The sequence below is a fragment of the Scardinius erythrophthalmus genome (assembly GCF_964197995.2).
Source record: "Scardinius erythrophthalmus genome assembly, chromosome: 10".
NCBI lineage: Eukaryota > Metazoa > Chordata > Actinopteri > Cypriniformes > Leuciscidae > Scardinius > Scardinius erythrophthalmus.
This window is the reverse complement of record NC_138230.1, coordinates 36,664,812-36,677,404: the sequence shown is the minus strand read 5'-3', so window position 1 is coordinate 36,677,404 and position 12,593 is coordinate 36,664,812. Positions and strand designations below refer to the sequence as shown.

The following is a 12,593-nucleotide window of genomic DNA, read 5'->3' as shown; positions in this document are numbered from 1 at the left end:
ATGATATAAAAACAATAATTTGAACTGAATTCAACAAAATGTTGAAATTATGACAAAAACAATCTTAATTTTGACTTTTCATGTCACAATTATGTTTTACAAAGTTAAAAGTTATATCTTTATTTTGACTTTTCATGTTCTAATTATTTACATAACCGTGGGAACCCTGTAAAAAAAAAATGCATGAAAAAAAATCTATGCTTTCATTAGATGTATCTCTATTCTAGTCTCTACTCCTCTGAACAAGCTTGGAACTTCTCATGTTACTGCATCTTTAGGATGAACCACTTTGTGGTATTTCTCATTTTCGAAATTGCTAAATGAATGTAAACGAATGCACATTCTGTTCTGTAACATGCAACAGGTACAAAGCACTTTAAACAAAGACAAAAAATAAACCCACAGCCTCCAATGCAGGTATGAACATATTTATTACACAGTAAAGAGTACAACAATACCAGAATCATACTGCAAAGATTCACAGACTGACAGACCATTTACTACAGCCCCCAAAAATGAGAGAATAAAATAAAGAAAACAGATTAAACAAGAAACCACAGTTCTGACATAGTAGACTCAAAAACCCTAGAGTATACTGAAACGGTGTGACGAGAGACCACACCCTCCCAGCCCACCTGTAACCTGTGGTTCATGTTTCCGTTAAGTATTGCACAACAACTTTCATGAGTTTTTTTCTTTTTTCTTTTTTTTTTTTCACAATAAAGATTTTCGAAGAACCCTATGACTGCCCGTCCTGAACCCACCCCGCCGATTCATTTCACTAAGTTTCCACGGTCCCTTTATTATCCCAAAAGTTTTATTAACTTTACAAACTGGAGGAAAAACAAAACAAAACGTAAGAACACCTGGCAAAAAAGGCATGCGCAAATTCACCAGCCGTTACTTTTCGCTCACGTTTGGTGCGAATCCCCCAATAACACGAACCTAAATGACACTGAGCGGCCAAGCGTGTCTCACAACAGAAGACATAAACGGGGAAAAAGAGGGTGCAGGATAAGAGGAGGGCAATTGGAATATATCACATTTCTCATCTTTGACCATTTATTGAATAGTGTAGGCTATATCAAATGGAGTCGACACATTTTTTAACTTTGAGCTGACTCAAAGTGATTTGTACGTGTGACAAACTTAAAATGAACATAACATTTTTTTTTTCGTTTTTTATTTTACGTATTCTATTTATTACGTTTTTTTTTTTTTTTTTTTTTCTCATGAGGTCTGCATTGTTACCAAGTAGTGATATGGTTTGCAGCTATATGAGCTTTTAACTTTGGGTTTAAGTCCTGTTCTCATGTGCCCATTTGGTTTGACTAGACCAGTGTCCGCTCGGCGACTGGTGCTCCTAACGTGCTGTCAGAGGTAGAGTGAGACTTTTTGCCACCGAGGAAAAAAGGTTGTAGCAAAACAGACGTACTAGAGTGGGAAGGAGTAGTTTCTTGATGCTTTGTCCGTGCTTAGTTTATTCAGGTCACCCTGATTGAAGTTACTACACTAAATGTATGTATTTTTCAAAAATAGTACATTAGTGTTTCAAGACAGCTTAGCTGGCAGGTTCTGTGGAGATGTTTACAGGTGTCTTACACCTTTGTTTTTTGGATTATTTAACCGTAGCATGCCGGAGGAGGCCAGGAGTGCATCCAGGGCCAGCCCCTCCTCCAAAGAGGTCAAATGCACAGCGTTTAGCACCATGGTTTGGGGCGGGGCGTGAAACACCAGAGTGCAGCTAAGTGCTGGTTTAGACCCCTCTTCCTCTTAAGCCATTGGCGAGGTTGTTTCGTTTAGTTTTAGTTTCTCACATGGCTTTTCATCTTGAGCTGAAACACTTAAAGGTTTGGTTATGCGCCGTTCGTGAACGAGAAGAGCTTCGCTTCGGTCGGGCAGGTTGCCTTTTGGGGTGATACGGAAAGAAAAAGGACGACAATGAAACGGTTGTGAAAACCTAGCCCTGGAGGATCCAGATATGGGATCCAACTTTTCAGTTATTGCTCAATCATTCAGACCGCCTCATCCACCTCTTTTCTTAGGACCTGCTACATGGTTTTGAGTGGTTCCTCCTCCCTACGATCTGAACAGGGCTGGTCTTGGCTCTGGACAGGGGAGAGTTAAAGGTTTTCGAATGGAAACATTGCTCAATGTGGCTTCCCCTGATAACAAAAATGCATTTAAGTGAGTCTCTTTTGTCATGTTTAAATCTTGGATAAAATCAGGTTTTGGTCCTTCATGTCTGTCTTTGGCTGTCTTCCATGTTAATTCTTTTGTAATACTGTGTATCCTGGTGCTCTGCAGTGTTAAAGCTGTCTGTTTTTCACCTCTGCATTTGGAAAGTTAGTTTCTTAGTGTCTTTTTTGTAATTTTTTTTCTTTTTTGTAGAAAACAAAAACAACATATACCATAGCGTTCAGTATGCATGTGCATGCACTGTCCTTAACTATTCAAAGCAAAATGTTTAGGAAAAAAATGTTAACAAAAGCAGATTGTGATTCTTCTGTTTTGTCTTTTTTCCATTTTCTTTTTGCTCTTTTTTCATATTTTTTTTCTCCATTTTTTTTAACAAGAAAAGAAAATCACAGATATGTAACGAAGCACTCCAAAGATAACCTATGAAGTGAGGCTCCCTATAAAAAAAAAAAAAAATGCCAAAAGAAGCATGCCGAGAGAAACCGTGACAGTGCAAATACATTTATGTACGTCCCATGTACAAAAACATTTATGTTAGCATTCCATGTAACATGCTAGTTCTCAGAAAAAACATCTGAATGAGACTGAAGTAGCAGCTCTGAGAGATAGCGTTTGTCTTTCGAGGACAATGGGAAAAGGGTTTTTTTTCTTTAGAGAACTACAAGGGGACTAGCACAAACACATACAAATAGAAAAGCAGCTTGCAAGAAAGAGGGAGAGAGCGAGAGAGACAGAGAAAAAAGAGAAAATATGTTCTTCCTTTTTGCACCTAGAAAGACTAAAAAGTTGTGACCGTGGTTTAAACTATTAATGCGTCGTCACAATTGTCCAGCACATGTACAATAAATAACCATTGGAGACGGCACAGGACACAAGTGTTTAACACAATGAGATCTAGAAGGGCAAAAAGAAGCAGAACGAGGACTGATGGCGAGAGATAGGCAGGACAGGAGAGGGCTCTGGACTGGTTCCAATAGCCAGTGATTTATGGGTTATTTCTCAGCCCTTTTTTTCCCAGCGGCTGTCACAGTGAGGTTCTGACAGTCCTGCTCTGGTGGGCCGATGACTTCACTTCCTGTTTTGGGAGCTGATGGAGTGCATTTGGGATCAGGGCTCAGAGTGCATCCTTCATTACGCCGTGTAGTACTCAACATCCAGCACGGGCCCTCCTCGCCCCTACATTCCTCAGTGAAACAGCTTTTTATTTCTCGAACCATTGACCTGGATATTATCTTGCAGAAGAGGGACGAACATCTGCGTTCCTTCACAATCTGCTACACATCTGCAGAGTTCAACGCACGAGCCAGAAAAGCCATCCGCCGTCTACTCCACCACGTCCGACACAGATGCCCTTCACGGCATGTTTTTTCCCCCTCAACATTTCGTTGTCTTCTTTACAAGGAACGCTGTCCTAATAATATTCAGAGTCTCTGCTTACATCAGCTATGAAATATTTCCTTGGTTTTTGTTATTTAAAGTGTCTTTTAATGAGGTCAAATAGTTTCATATCCCAGCTACTGGATAAAGAGCTTTGAGAACAGAACGGAGGAGAAAAAAAGAAAAAAAAAAAAAACGACAAAAAAAAAAAATTGAAGAGGTCAAATACACTCATCAAGAGGTCCCAGCTGTCTACTCCATTTGTCTTCTTATTTACAAGAATGCAAGAGAGCCACAACATCAATAAACGACATTACCAGCAGTAATCGATAATAGCTGTAGTAACAATAAAGAACAATGAGAATTTCAAACAAAGAATATCTTTGCGTTCTCTATCATGGCAAGTCAATATGACCCGAAATGGACCTCCTGTGGGTGATCGCCCTAAGTACAGTCTTCTTTCTTTGTTAGTGCGCTAGCTTTAGCATTTTGGAGCGAGCGAGTGAGGCAGCTGAGTCAGTCCCCAGTCTGCTGAGGCTTCAGGAAGGGTCCGCTCGGACTCTAGCGCGGCGTGTTCTCTATGGTGGAGGGCGTGCCGGGTGTGGCCGAGCGGGGAGTGGCGGCGGACGGCGTGTCCGCTGGGCTCCCGGCTCCGCTGCTGGGGGTGGCTGAGGAGCTGACGGTGGCCGGGGTCTCGCTTTGCTGCTGTGCCTGCAGAGTCTGGCCACATACGTGGTGGTGCTTTTCCCAGTCCTTGTGCTGGCAGAAGGAACCGCAGTAACGCGCCGTGTTGCAGCCGCTGCAGGTCTCGCTCGCCTTGCGCCCACAATTCCAGCAGCTCTGCATGGGAAAAGAGGGAAGGTTGAAGGGAGGTTTAAACTTAGTGCTGGGCGGTTTGACCAAAAATGTATATTTATAAAATGTATAGTACATGACGGCCTTTTTTTTTTTTTTTTTTTTTTTTAAGCATGACTGGGTGTTAACCACAGTTTCTACTAATTGAGAGAGGAAATACTGCATTAGATTGACTTAGAATGCCCTATCATACTGTCATGAGTGAATATTGTAGAAAAAATTCACACTAGTATTTTAGAGGTTTGTAAGGCTCCACAAAATGATGAGGTGCAAAGAGGAGGCGCTTTAGGAGCGGCAGAAATAGCGGTTTCCCCAGCGCAGCACTCATAAACGCTGCTTTATCAGGAAAGATAAAGTAAGATTAAATGAAAATAACATCGAAACTTTTCTGAAGATAGTCAGTTCCCTTCAAAGATACATTTATATAAAGACAACCACGTCGAATTTTGACTTTGAAACGTGCAGTGCTCATGTTTATCCAATGATGTCAAAGCCTTTTGGAAAATCTATTTGTGGCGGGCAGTATTGTGAACCAATGTATGGGAAACACTGTAATATAATTTGACATCTATTAATTATAGTTTAACCTATCCATCTTCACCGTCACACATACAGCTGTGCATTACCACGGTGCAAAAGTGAACACACCCCAAAGGGACCCTCTCGCGTCGCACTGCGTTCCGCACGTTGTTTAAATGGTAAATGGACTGCATTTATATAGCGCTTTCACAGACCTATGGCCACCAAAGCGCTGTACATATAGCCTCACATTCACCCATTCACTCACTCATTCATACACCGACGGCGGTGTTTAAGCGACATACACCGGTATTGCGGTATATGAAAAATTCATATCTCAACAAAAATAAACACCGGTATTCGGTATGAACCGGTATACCGCCCAGCACTATTTAAACTGTAATAAATTCAAAAAATTATATTTCTTTCCATGGGTATTATCCCAATTAGGAAATAATAGATGCACAGACCTTCGAGAAAAGTGAGCGAAAGTCTCGGCTCATTAGCAGCAAACATTTCCCATTTGAATTTAAGTGTAAATAGAGAATTCTGCTTAATTTTTCTTTGGATCTCCCTGCTTTGAAAACATGGAAATAATGAGCTAGATGGGGGAAAAAAAACAGTCATTTTACCCAGTTCCACATGGCGCTATGTGAGGACACATTTGTAACAGGTTAACTACAAAACGCTCAAAGATCACACAGAAACTCAGGTTACCACTGTGGCCTCGTTGTGTTTGTCTCCAGGCCAAATAAGAGCAATTATCAAAAAGTCTCGAATGTGTCCCAGAGACGAGAAGCTTGAGTTATAAACGGCTACCGACGCAATCCTCCGGAGAGACGTGCATAAACATGGCTCGTGCAATTAAACTCAGATGCGTGCCGCCTTTCTCTGCTAACTGATTAAACGAGCCGTACCCCCGCTGTGCACAGACACTCGGCGCTCCCTTCCCAATTTCCCGCATCCAAATCAGTACCACCTTAACTGTCCACATGTTTCATTTAGTGGAGGAAACGCACCGCTCTGCCTGAGGTGATAAATGCAATGTTATATTCCTCGGCTCTGCGTGACACCAGCCTGCATGAGGAATTATCTGGGACACACTTTTCTCTTCCCCCTGTGCTTTTCATATGATATCTATGTTTCCCTACAGATTTCCATACTAAGGAGATCAAATGTAAGTCATGGAAATAAAACAACCCAACCAACTAAATCAGGCATGTACAAATCATATAAAATATAAGAAAATCCCCTAGATAATATCTAATGCAAAATTTAATAAATTATGGAATATATTACCATCCCAATGAATCATTGTGCAGTATGTGAATGCTGCAGCTGTTCGCTAATATAATAATGCGCGGTAGGCGTACAAGCTGTTACCTCACTAGAGTCCTCCTGCTGGTTGATGACTGACAGCGCGTCCTCCGCCGCTTGCCTCTTGGCCTCGGCCACCGTGCGCTCCATCTTGGCTCGCTCTGTGCTGATCATCTCGTGTGCCTTGCGCTCAGCTTCTGACACAGCTTTCTGCAGCTCAGACATAGCCTGCCTCTTCACCTCATTCACAGCCTCTTCTGAAAGAAAGAGCACAGTGCTTTACAATGTCCGTAGCACAGCAACAGAAACCCCAAAAATTGTGTAGAATGAATAACCAATGTATGGATCACATATAATCTGCAGCTCTGCTATCTGATTTGCTATCTTTGCTATAGCTGACTTAATAAACCTGTCTACATTGTGTTACATCAAGTACATTTTAAGGGTAAGACTAAGTAGAAATAGCTCATTAAGTTAACAACTGCACATGTTGGACTGTTAACATGACATCTCACAGCTAAAGATTATGCCTTCTAAAATACTAGGGGTGTAACAATATATCGCAATACAAAAATGCAACAATATGTATCGTGGATAGTGAAAATCTGTGTCTAGTGTCACCATTGTCCCGTGCATTGGGTTAACAGCATCAAGTCCAAGCCTATTCATTTCCACCCCCAATGTAATACCAAATTTAGCATTTTAATCAACAGTACATTTTTTTGTTAACCTTTTACCATACTTCTTAAAGTATCGCAATAATATTCATGAGTTCAGTATGGTGACATGTATTGAATCGTGACATGAGGGTATCGTTACACCCCTATAAAATACACTTACCTAAAAATTCTAATTAATAAATACGAATTCTAATTTAAAAACAATAATATCTGACATTTAGTATTCATTCAAAGTAACTCAAAGTAATTAGTGTCCATTTTGAAACTATTTTTACGTTGTTTAATTGATCCTATTGGTTTGTTTTGTTCAAAAGCAGCTGAGAGATTAATCTGGGGATTAATTAGAAACATTAATTTTTATTTGAATGTGCTCAGATGACTTTCTGTGTTTGCTGAATACAAATAAACAAGAATGGAATGCTTTTGTTTAGCCTCAAACCAAAGCCTCTACTGTAGTGCACAAGACAGATTACAGGTAATCCTTGATATTTTTCCCTATGAAGTATAAATGTATTTCCTTGAACTCGCACTTTATCTCTACTTTTACATTGTTATCCCATTAACCGTAAATACTTCTGGCAGGAAAACTCATCTCAAGAGCAGACTAGGGATTTTTTGTGTTTGTTTGTTTTCATTGTTCAAGGCTGCAGCCTGACTAATTGCATATGCAAATCGGGCAATTTATATTTAAATTATGCATTTCAATTGCGCCCCCAAAGGACCATGCAGATCAGGATATGGCACTGTGTGAGAAAAGGGTTTGAATATTCATCACCTACTGTACACAGTCTTTCTAAAGAAAAAGGCATTCACCTCTTACGTTTGTCAAGACCGCTTTAAGGCAGTTCTGACTCTTAACTCTTAAAGGGTTTGTTCTTGAGGGTGAGTAAATCATAGGGTAATTAAAAAATGTTTGCGAACTATTCCTCTAAGCCAGCGAGTTTCACGGCCCCTAGAATTTTTTGTTGTATGACAAGCGATATTTCAAAAGAAAGAAAGAACAGACCCTCTGCTTTAAAAAAAAAAAAAAAAAAAAAAGAAAATTAACGCTCGAAAAATCCCAAAACACACCCATTACTCATTATGAGAATAGGGACAACCATTTTAGACCATGCGCTGACCATTTTCCCCGTCGTTAAACTAGCAAAAGTGGATTCGGACACACCCTAAGTGAACTTGCGCCGTGCGCTTAAGACCATGCGCTTAGATCGTTAAAATAGGGCCACACGTCTGGATCGGATTCAGAACGATGATCAAAACACCTCCAAAGCTTCACAGTCCTATACCTCATCCTGGGTCGACATTTCATTCGGTAATATTAGGCAGTTTTGATTTATATGCTGTTTAATGTTGATGATTGCTTTATTTATTTTTTACATACGCATCTGCTTACATATGCTATCGCTTGTTTCTGCTTCTTCTTCACATGTCTTTTGATCTGAAGATTCTGTACTCTTTCAGAAGATGTCTAATAGTGCCTCCTACCGCATAACAGTGAAAACACGGAAAGCCGTACATTTTCGTCAATGGCGGGGAAGCGGTGTCTCATAAATGGCGGGAAAAGTGTTAAAAACTGTTAGCTTGTGTTAGGTTGTGTAACCATCACTAGAGGCGTACAATAGCTTAGAAAAATACTATTCTTAAGGAGTTTTAATAGACTAAACTGTCATGCCAGTCTCTTGTTTTGCAGAAATGGATGGCTGTGGTTAAGCAGACCCCAGTCTTAAAAATGAAGGATTATAGAGCCAGGGACATTTTCATCAAGACTGGACTGAATTGTAAAACCATGGTGGTTTGGTGCACAGAGTCGTCCTCTTGATGGGCTGAGGTCACGGAAAATGCACCACGTTCCCTGATATGTTTTACTGCATCTATACTTCACTATTCAGATGGAATTTCAATCTGCGGTGATTTGTTTAGGGTGTTACTACCGCCGTTGTGTTTCAAAGGCAGTGTGTTAGCTGAAATGAGCGGTCTTAGAGCGTCTTTTGTAATGTCATTTTCATGGCAAAGTTTGTTTGCTTTTATAAAGCCTTTGGTAAGACCACACAGTGAAGACAAACTGCTTTAGCAGATGCGTCTGTCGTGTATTAGAGAGCCGAAGCCAAGGTAAACAATCTGCTATTACAGAACCCATCACTTGTCATATTTCACACAGATCAACTGCTCTTTAAACAAAGCCTTTTAATATCTTTATCCTTCTTTTAACCAGCTCCTCTGCTGTGATAAAACAGAGTGCCGTGGAAAGCTGAGAGCCTGTTGCACAGCTAATGGCAAGAGTGCTGAAGTGCTGTAAAGGCTGGGAGCACTTATGTGTCCTGTTCAGCCAGAGCAATAAAAGAGCTTTATGATCTGACATCACTGTTGGAATGTGTAGAGGTGCTTCCAGTGAAAGCCAATCACTGAACTGCCCAACACACGACTCAGGGACATCACAGGAGTCAAACAAAATGCCACAAAAACAGACAGACATTTCAAAATGCACTCTAGAGCTCCAAGACCTTCTTCTGAACATTTTTGTTAATGTTGGTTTTAAATGTAAATGCATGATGACAAAACCTTTTAAATGCTATTTTTTAATAGAATATATATATTTTTTCTATATTTATTGACACCACAAGTGTGCATGAAAGGAAAACAATTATATGTTTATTTTCAAAAGCATTAAAAGAATTTAATCTGTCAAAAACATATTAATTAATTTATTATCTTTATAATTTATTCACTTATTTATAAATGTAGGTTAATTTATTGTCCTTTTTTTATTTGTGCATTACTATTTTTATGATTTTGTCTAGAGCTTAAACTGCAATTATATTTGTTGTGCATTAAATCCCCCCCCCCCTGATTCCCCCCGCCCCCCAGGGAAATCGACCGGGTTCCTACCTGACTGCAGTTCTGCATACAGATAACTAACTGACTGACTGATTGAATTTCAGAGAGCTTTTAAATCACAGACAGGCTTTGAAAGAGCTCTGTGTGAATAATTTAACTGTGATTTTTCACCTGTGCTTATGAGTATGTGTACATGTTTAAAAAAGTGACAAAGACAGCATGCTAACCGGCTTTTTTCCAGATTTCTTCAGGTACATATCCAGACACTGGCCTGTGAAGGAGCTCCCTATGGATATCTGTAAAAGAGAATACAAAGGACACTTAATTTACAATGAACTCAATAGACAGCAATTTTCCCAGTCAAAATAACAGATAAATTACCATATTGTCATCAAGACAATTGGTAAATCAACTGTAAATCTGTTCTTTTTTAAGGTAAGACATATCAAATAGATGTAGGAAATAGGACGTGATGCTTTCTGGGGGATACAGACGTCTCAGACACACATCTTGTGCTGAATATGTGTTACCTAAAGCATTGCTTTCTTGGCTGGCGGGGCTCTGCTGTCGGGACTGACTGCTGCTGGTGCTGCTGGTCTTCTTAAGGTCTTCAGCATCACTGTAACGACGGATCCAGTAGTTGAGCTCCTCCCGGTCGGCCTCCTGACACCTCCGCAACACCGTCAGCGAGCGACGTGTCTTCTCCACCATATCCATGATGCAGTTCAGGAGCTGTCGGGGAGATACAGGCAGAGTGTTACCAACACAACATCTTCTCTAAATAGAATTGACCAAATTTAGATATAAAAATATAATGTTAAAATGCTTATATTGAATACTGACTCATACATCTTTATGTTTGAAGTAATTAAAACACTGATACCAACCACTGAGAAAAAGTTAATGCTCAGTGTTTTTTGTTTTGTTTTTTTAGCTCAGGAGACATTACAACTTAAAGGGTTAGTTTACCAATTTATTTTTAATTTTGTCATTAATTACTCATCATGTTGATTCAAACCCATAAGATAATTTTTGATGAAATCTGAGATTTTTCTGTCCCTCCATTGACAGCTACGCAACTACCACTTTGACGCTTTAAAAAGTTCATAAAGAGTGTATTATTGTAAAACGAATCCATGTGAATTGAGCGGTTTAGTCCAAATTTTCTGAAGAGAATCTTCATCGCTTTATATAATGAAGATATATGTGAGAAATGGAAGCTCAAGCATGTTCGCTTGACGTGTAGGAACCAATGAGGTTCATTTTCGTGTTATGCAGCACGTTTGAGCTTCTGCAAGAACCAATAAGGTTTGTTCGCACACGTCAAGCCAGTTCGGTTGAGCTTCTGTTAATGTTCACTGATCAATAAAAGCCTTAGAATAAAAGCCTAAATTAAATCTGTTCATCATATAAAGCGATCGAGTCTCTTCAGAAAATTTGGTCTAAACCGCTCGGTTGATATGGATTAGTTTTACAATCTCTTTATGAACTTTTTGAAGCGTCAACGTGGTAGTTGCGTAGCTGTTCAGGAAGGGTAAGTAATTGATGATAGAATTTTAATTTTTGGGTGAACTATCCCTTTAAATAACAACTGTCTCATATGTTTCTCCTGAAACTCTTTAGACACAAATAAGCAATTGTTCACAAAATTTTTATCTTGGAATAACTTATTAAAGTTTGCATTCATGTTAAACCAGACTTCAGGATCTTGCTCATTTTGTGAAAGATATGAGAAACAGAAGAATCACCATTTGAGCTCAATATAATCTCATTGCTGTCTAGAAGCAAGAGAGATAAGCTTTTGTGTTGAAGCAAAAACAAAACAAAACAAACAAACATGCAACCACACAGAAATGACTAGCAAACACACTTCTCATGTTCTCTCATTCTCATTCTCTCACACACATACACTTTGGATAGTAATAAAAAATGTTATTACTTTTCTTACATGGTCAAGGTGCTTCCACTCTTCTGCCCATTCTCTGTCTGTGAGCCTGTGATCTATGACTTCCTCCTGGCGTGTGCTGCCGTGCATCCCTGACACAGAACGAGAGAAAGAGAGAGAGCGAGTGTTAAACGTGTTACTATTTGGGCCTTGGTTTTCCATTTCTCTTGCTTGCCCTCAGCGGCATGTCGTGCCCGTCTGTTTCACAGCCATAGCTCACCCGCTTCCTGACATCCTCCATCGCTCACACACTCTTCATTCCTCACATGCTCTCATCCCTCACTCCGCTCTCCCGTGCTGCCTGCAGGCACGCTCTCTCCCTCTCTCCACACCGCACCAGAGCTGCCAGGCTCATGCATATCTTGTGCATATATCACCGGCTAACATGCTTGAGTATTTTTAGCACATTTAAACTTGATATGGCGAGTTGGCTTTATGTGAACCTCAAATCATTTTTAAAAGAGTTTATGTTCCTGATCCAACTGAGCCTCGCCTGGTTTAACTTCTAAGAGTCTGAGCGGCATGCAGTGGACTTTTGAGGATTTGAGGCATTGGCAAACTCAGCCTAGGAGAATAGGGCTCATATTGTTTATATTGCCAATTCATTTGAGAAATTTATTTTAAATAATAAATGCACATTTTCTTATTTTCTCAAATGGAAATATATATATATATATATATATATATATATATATATATATATATATATATATATTATGACTTGACTTGATATATATATATGGTTTGCAAATTAGCATTATATTATTATTGTTACTTTGTATTTAATTTATAGTTTAATAAGCACATTTTCCTAAAAAAAAAAAGTCCTTTTATCCGTGACTTTCTATATTTTTGGGGTCTATTAA

General features: G+C 39.5%; 1 protein-coding gene across 6 annotated transcripts in view; it reads right to left on the bottom strand.

Annotated features, from left to right (window-relative positions):
* Positions 1-419: 419 nt before the first annotated feature.
* The window catches only part of runx1t1 (RUNX1 partner transcriptional co-repressor 1), a 54,348-nt gene continuing 42,174 nt past the window's right edge, over positions 420-12,593 (bottom strand). For 3 of the 6 annotated variants that reach the window (XM_081376619.1, XM_081376624.1, XM_081376623.1), the window contains 5 exons: positions 11,722-11,819; positions 10,313-10,514; positions 10,010-10,078; positions 6,334-6,524; positions 420-4,416 (listed from right to left, as the gene is read on the bottom strand). In XM_081376619.1, coding sequence (XP_081232745.1) covers positions 4,138-4,416; positions 6,334-6,524; positions 10,010-10,078; positions 10,313-10,514; positions 11,722-11,819 — 839 coding nt within the window. In that variant the 3' untranslated portion in view covers positions 420-4,137. The remainder of the gene's footprint in view (positions 4,417-6,333; positions 6,525-10,009; positions 10,079-10,312; positions 10,515-11,721; positions 11,820-12,593) is intronic. The other 3 variants (XM_081376620.1, XM_081376621.1, XM_081376622.1) reach the window with 3 other exon arrangements.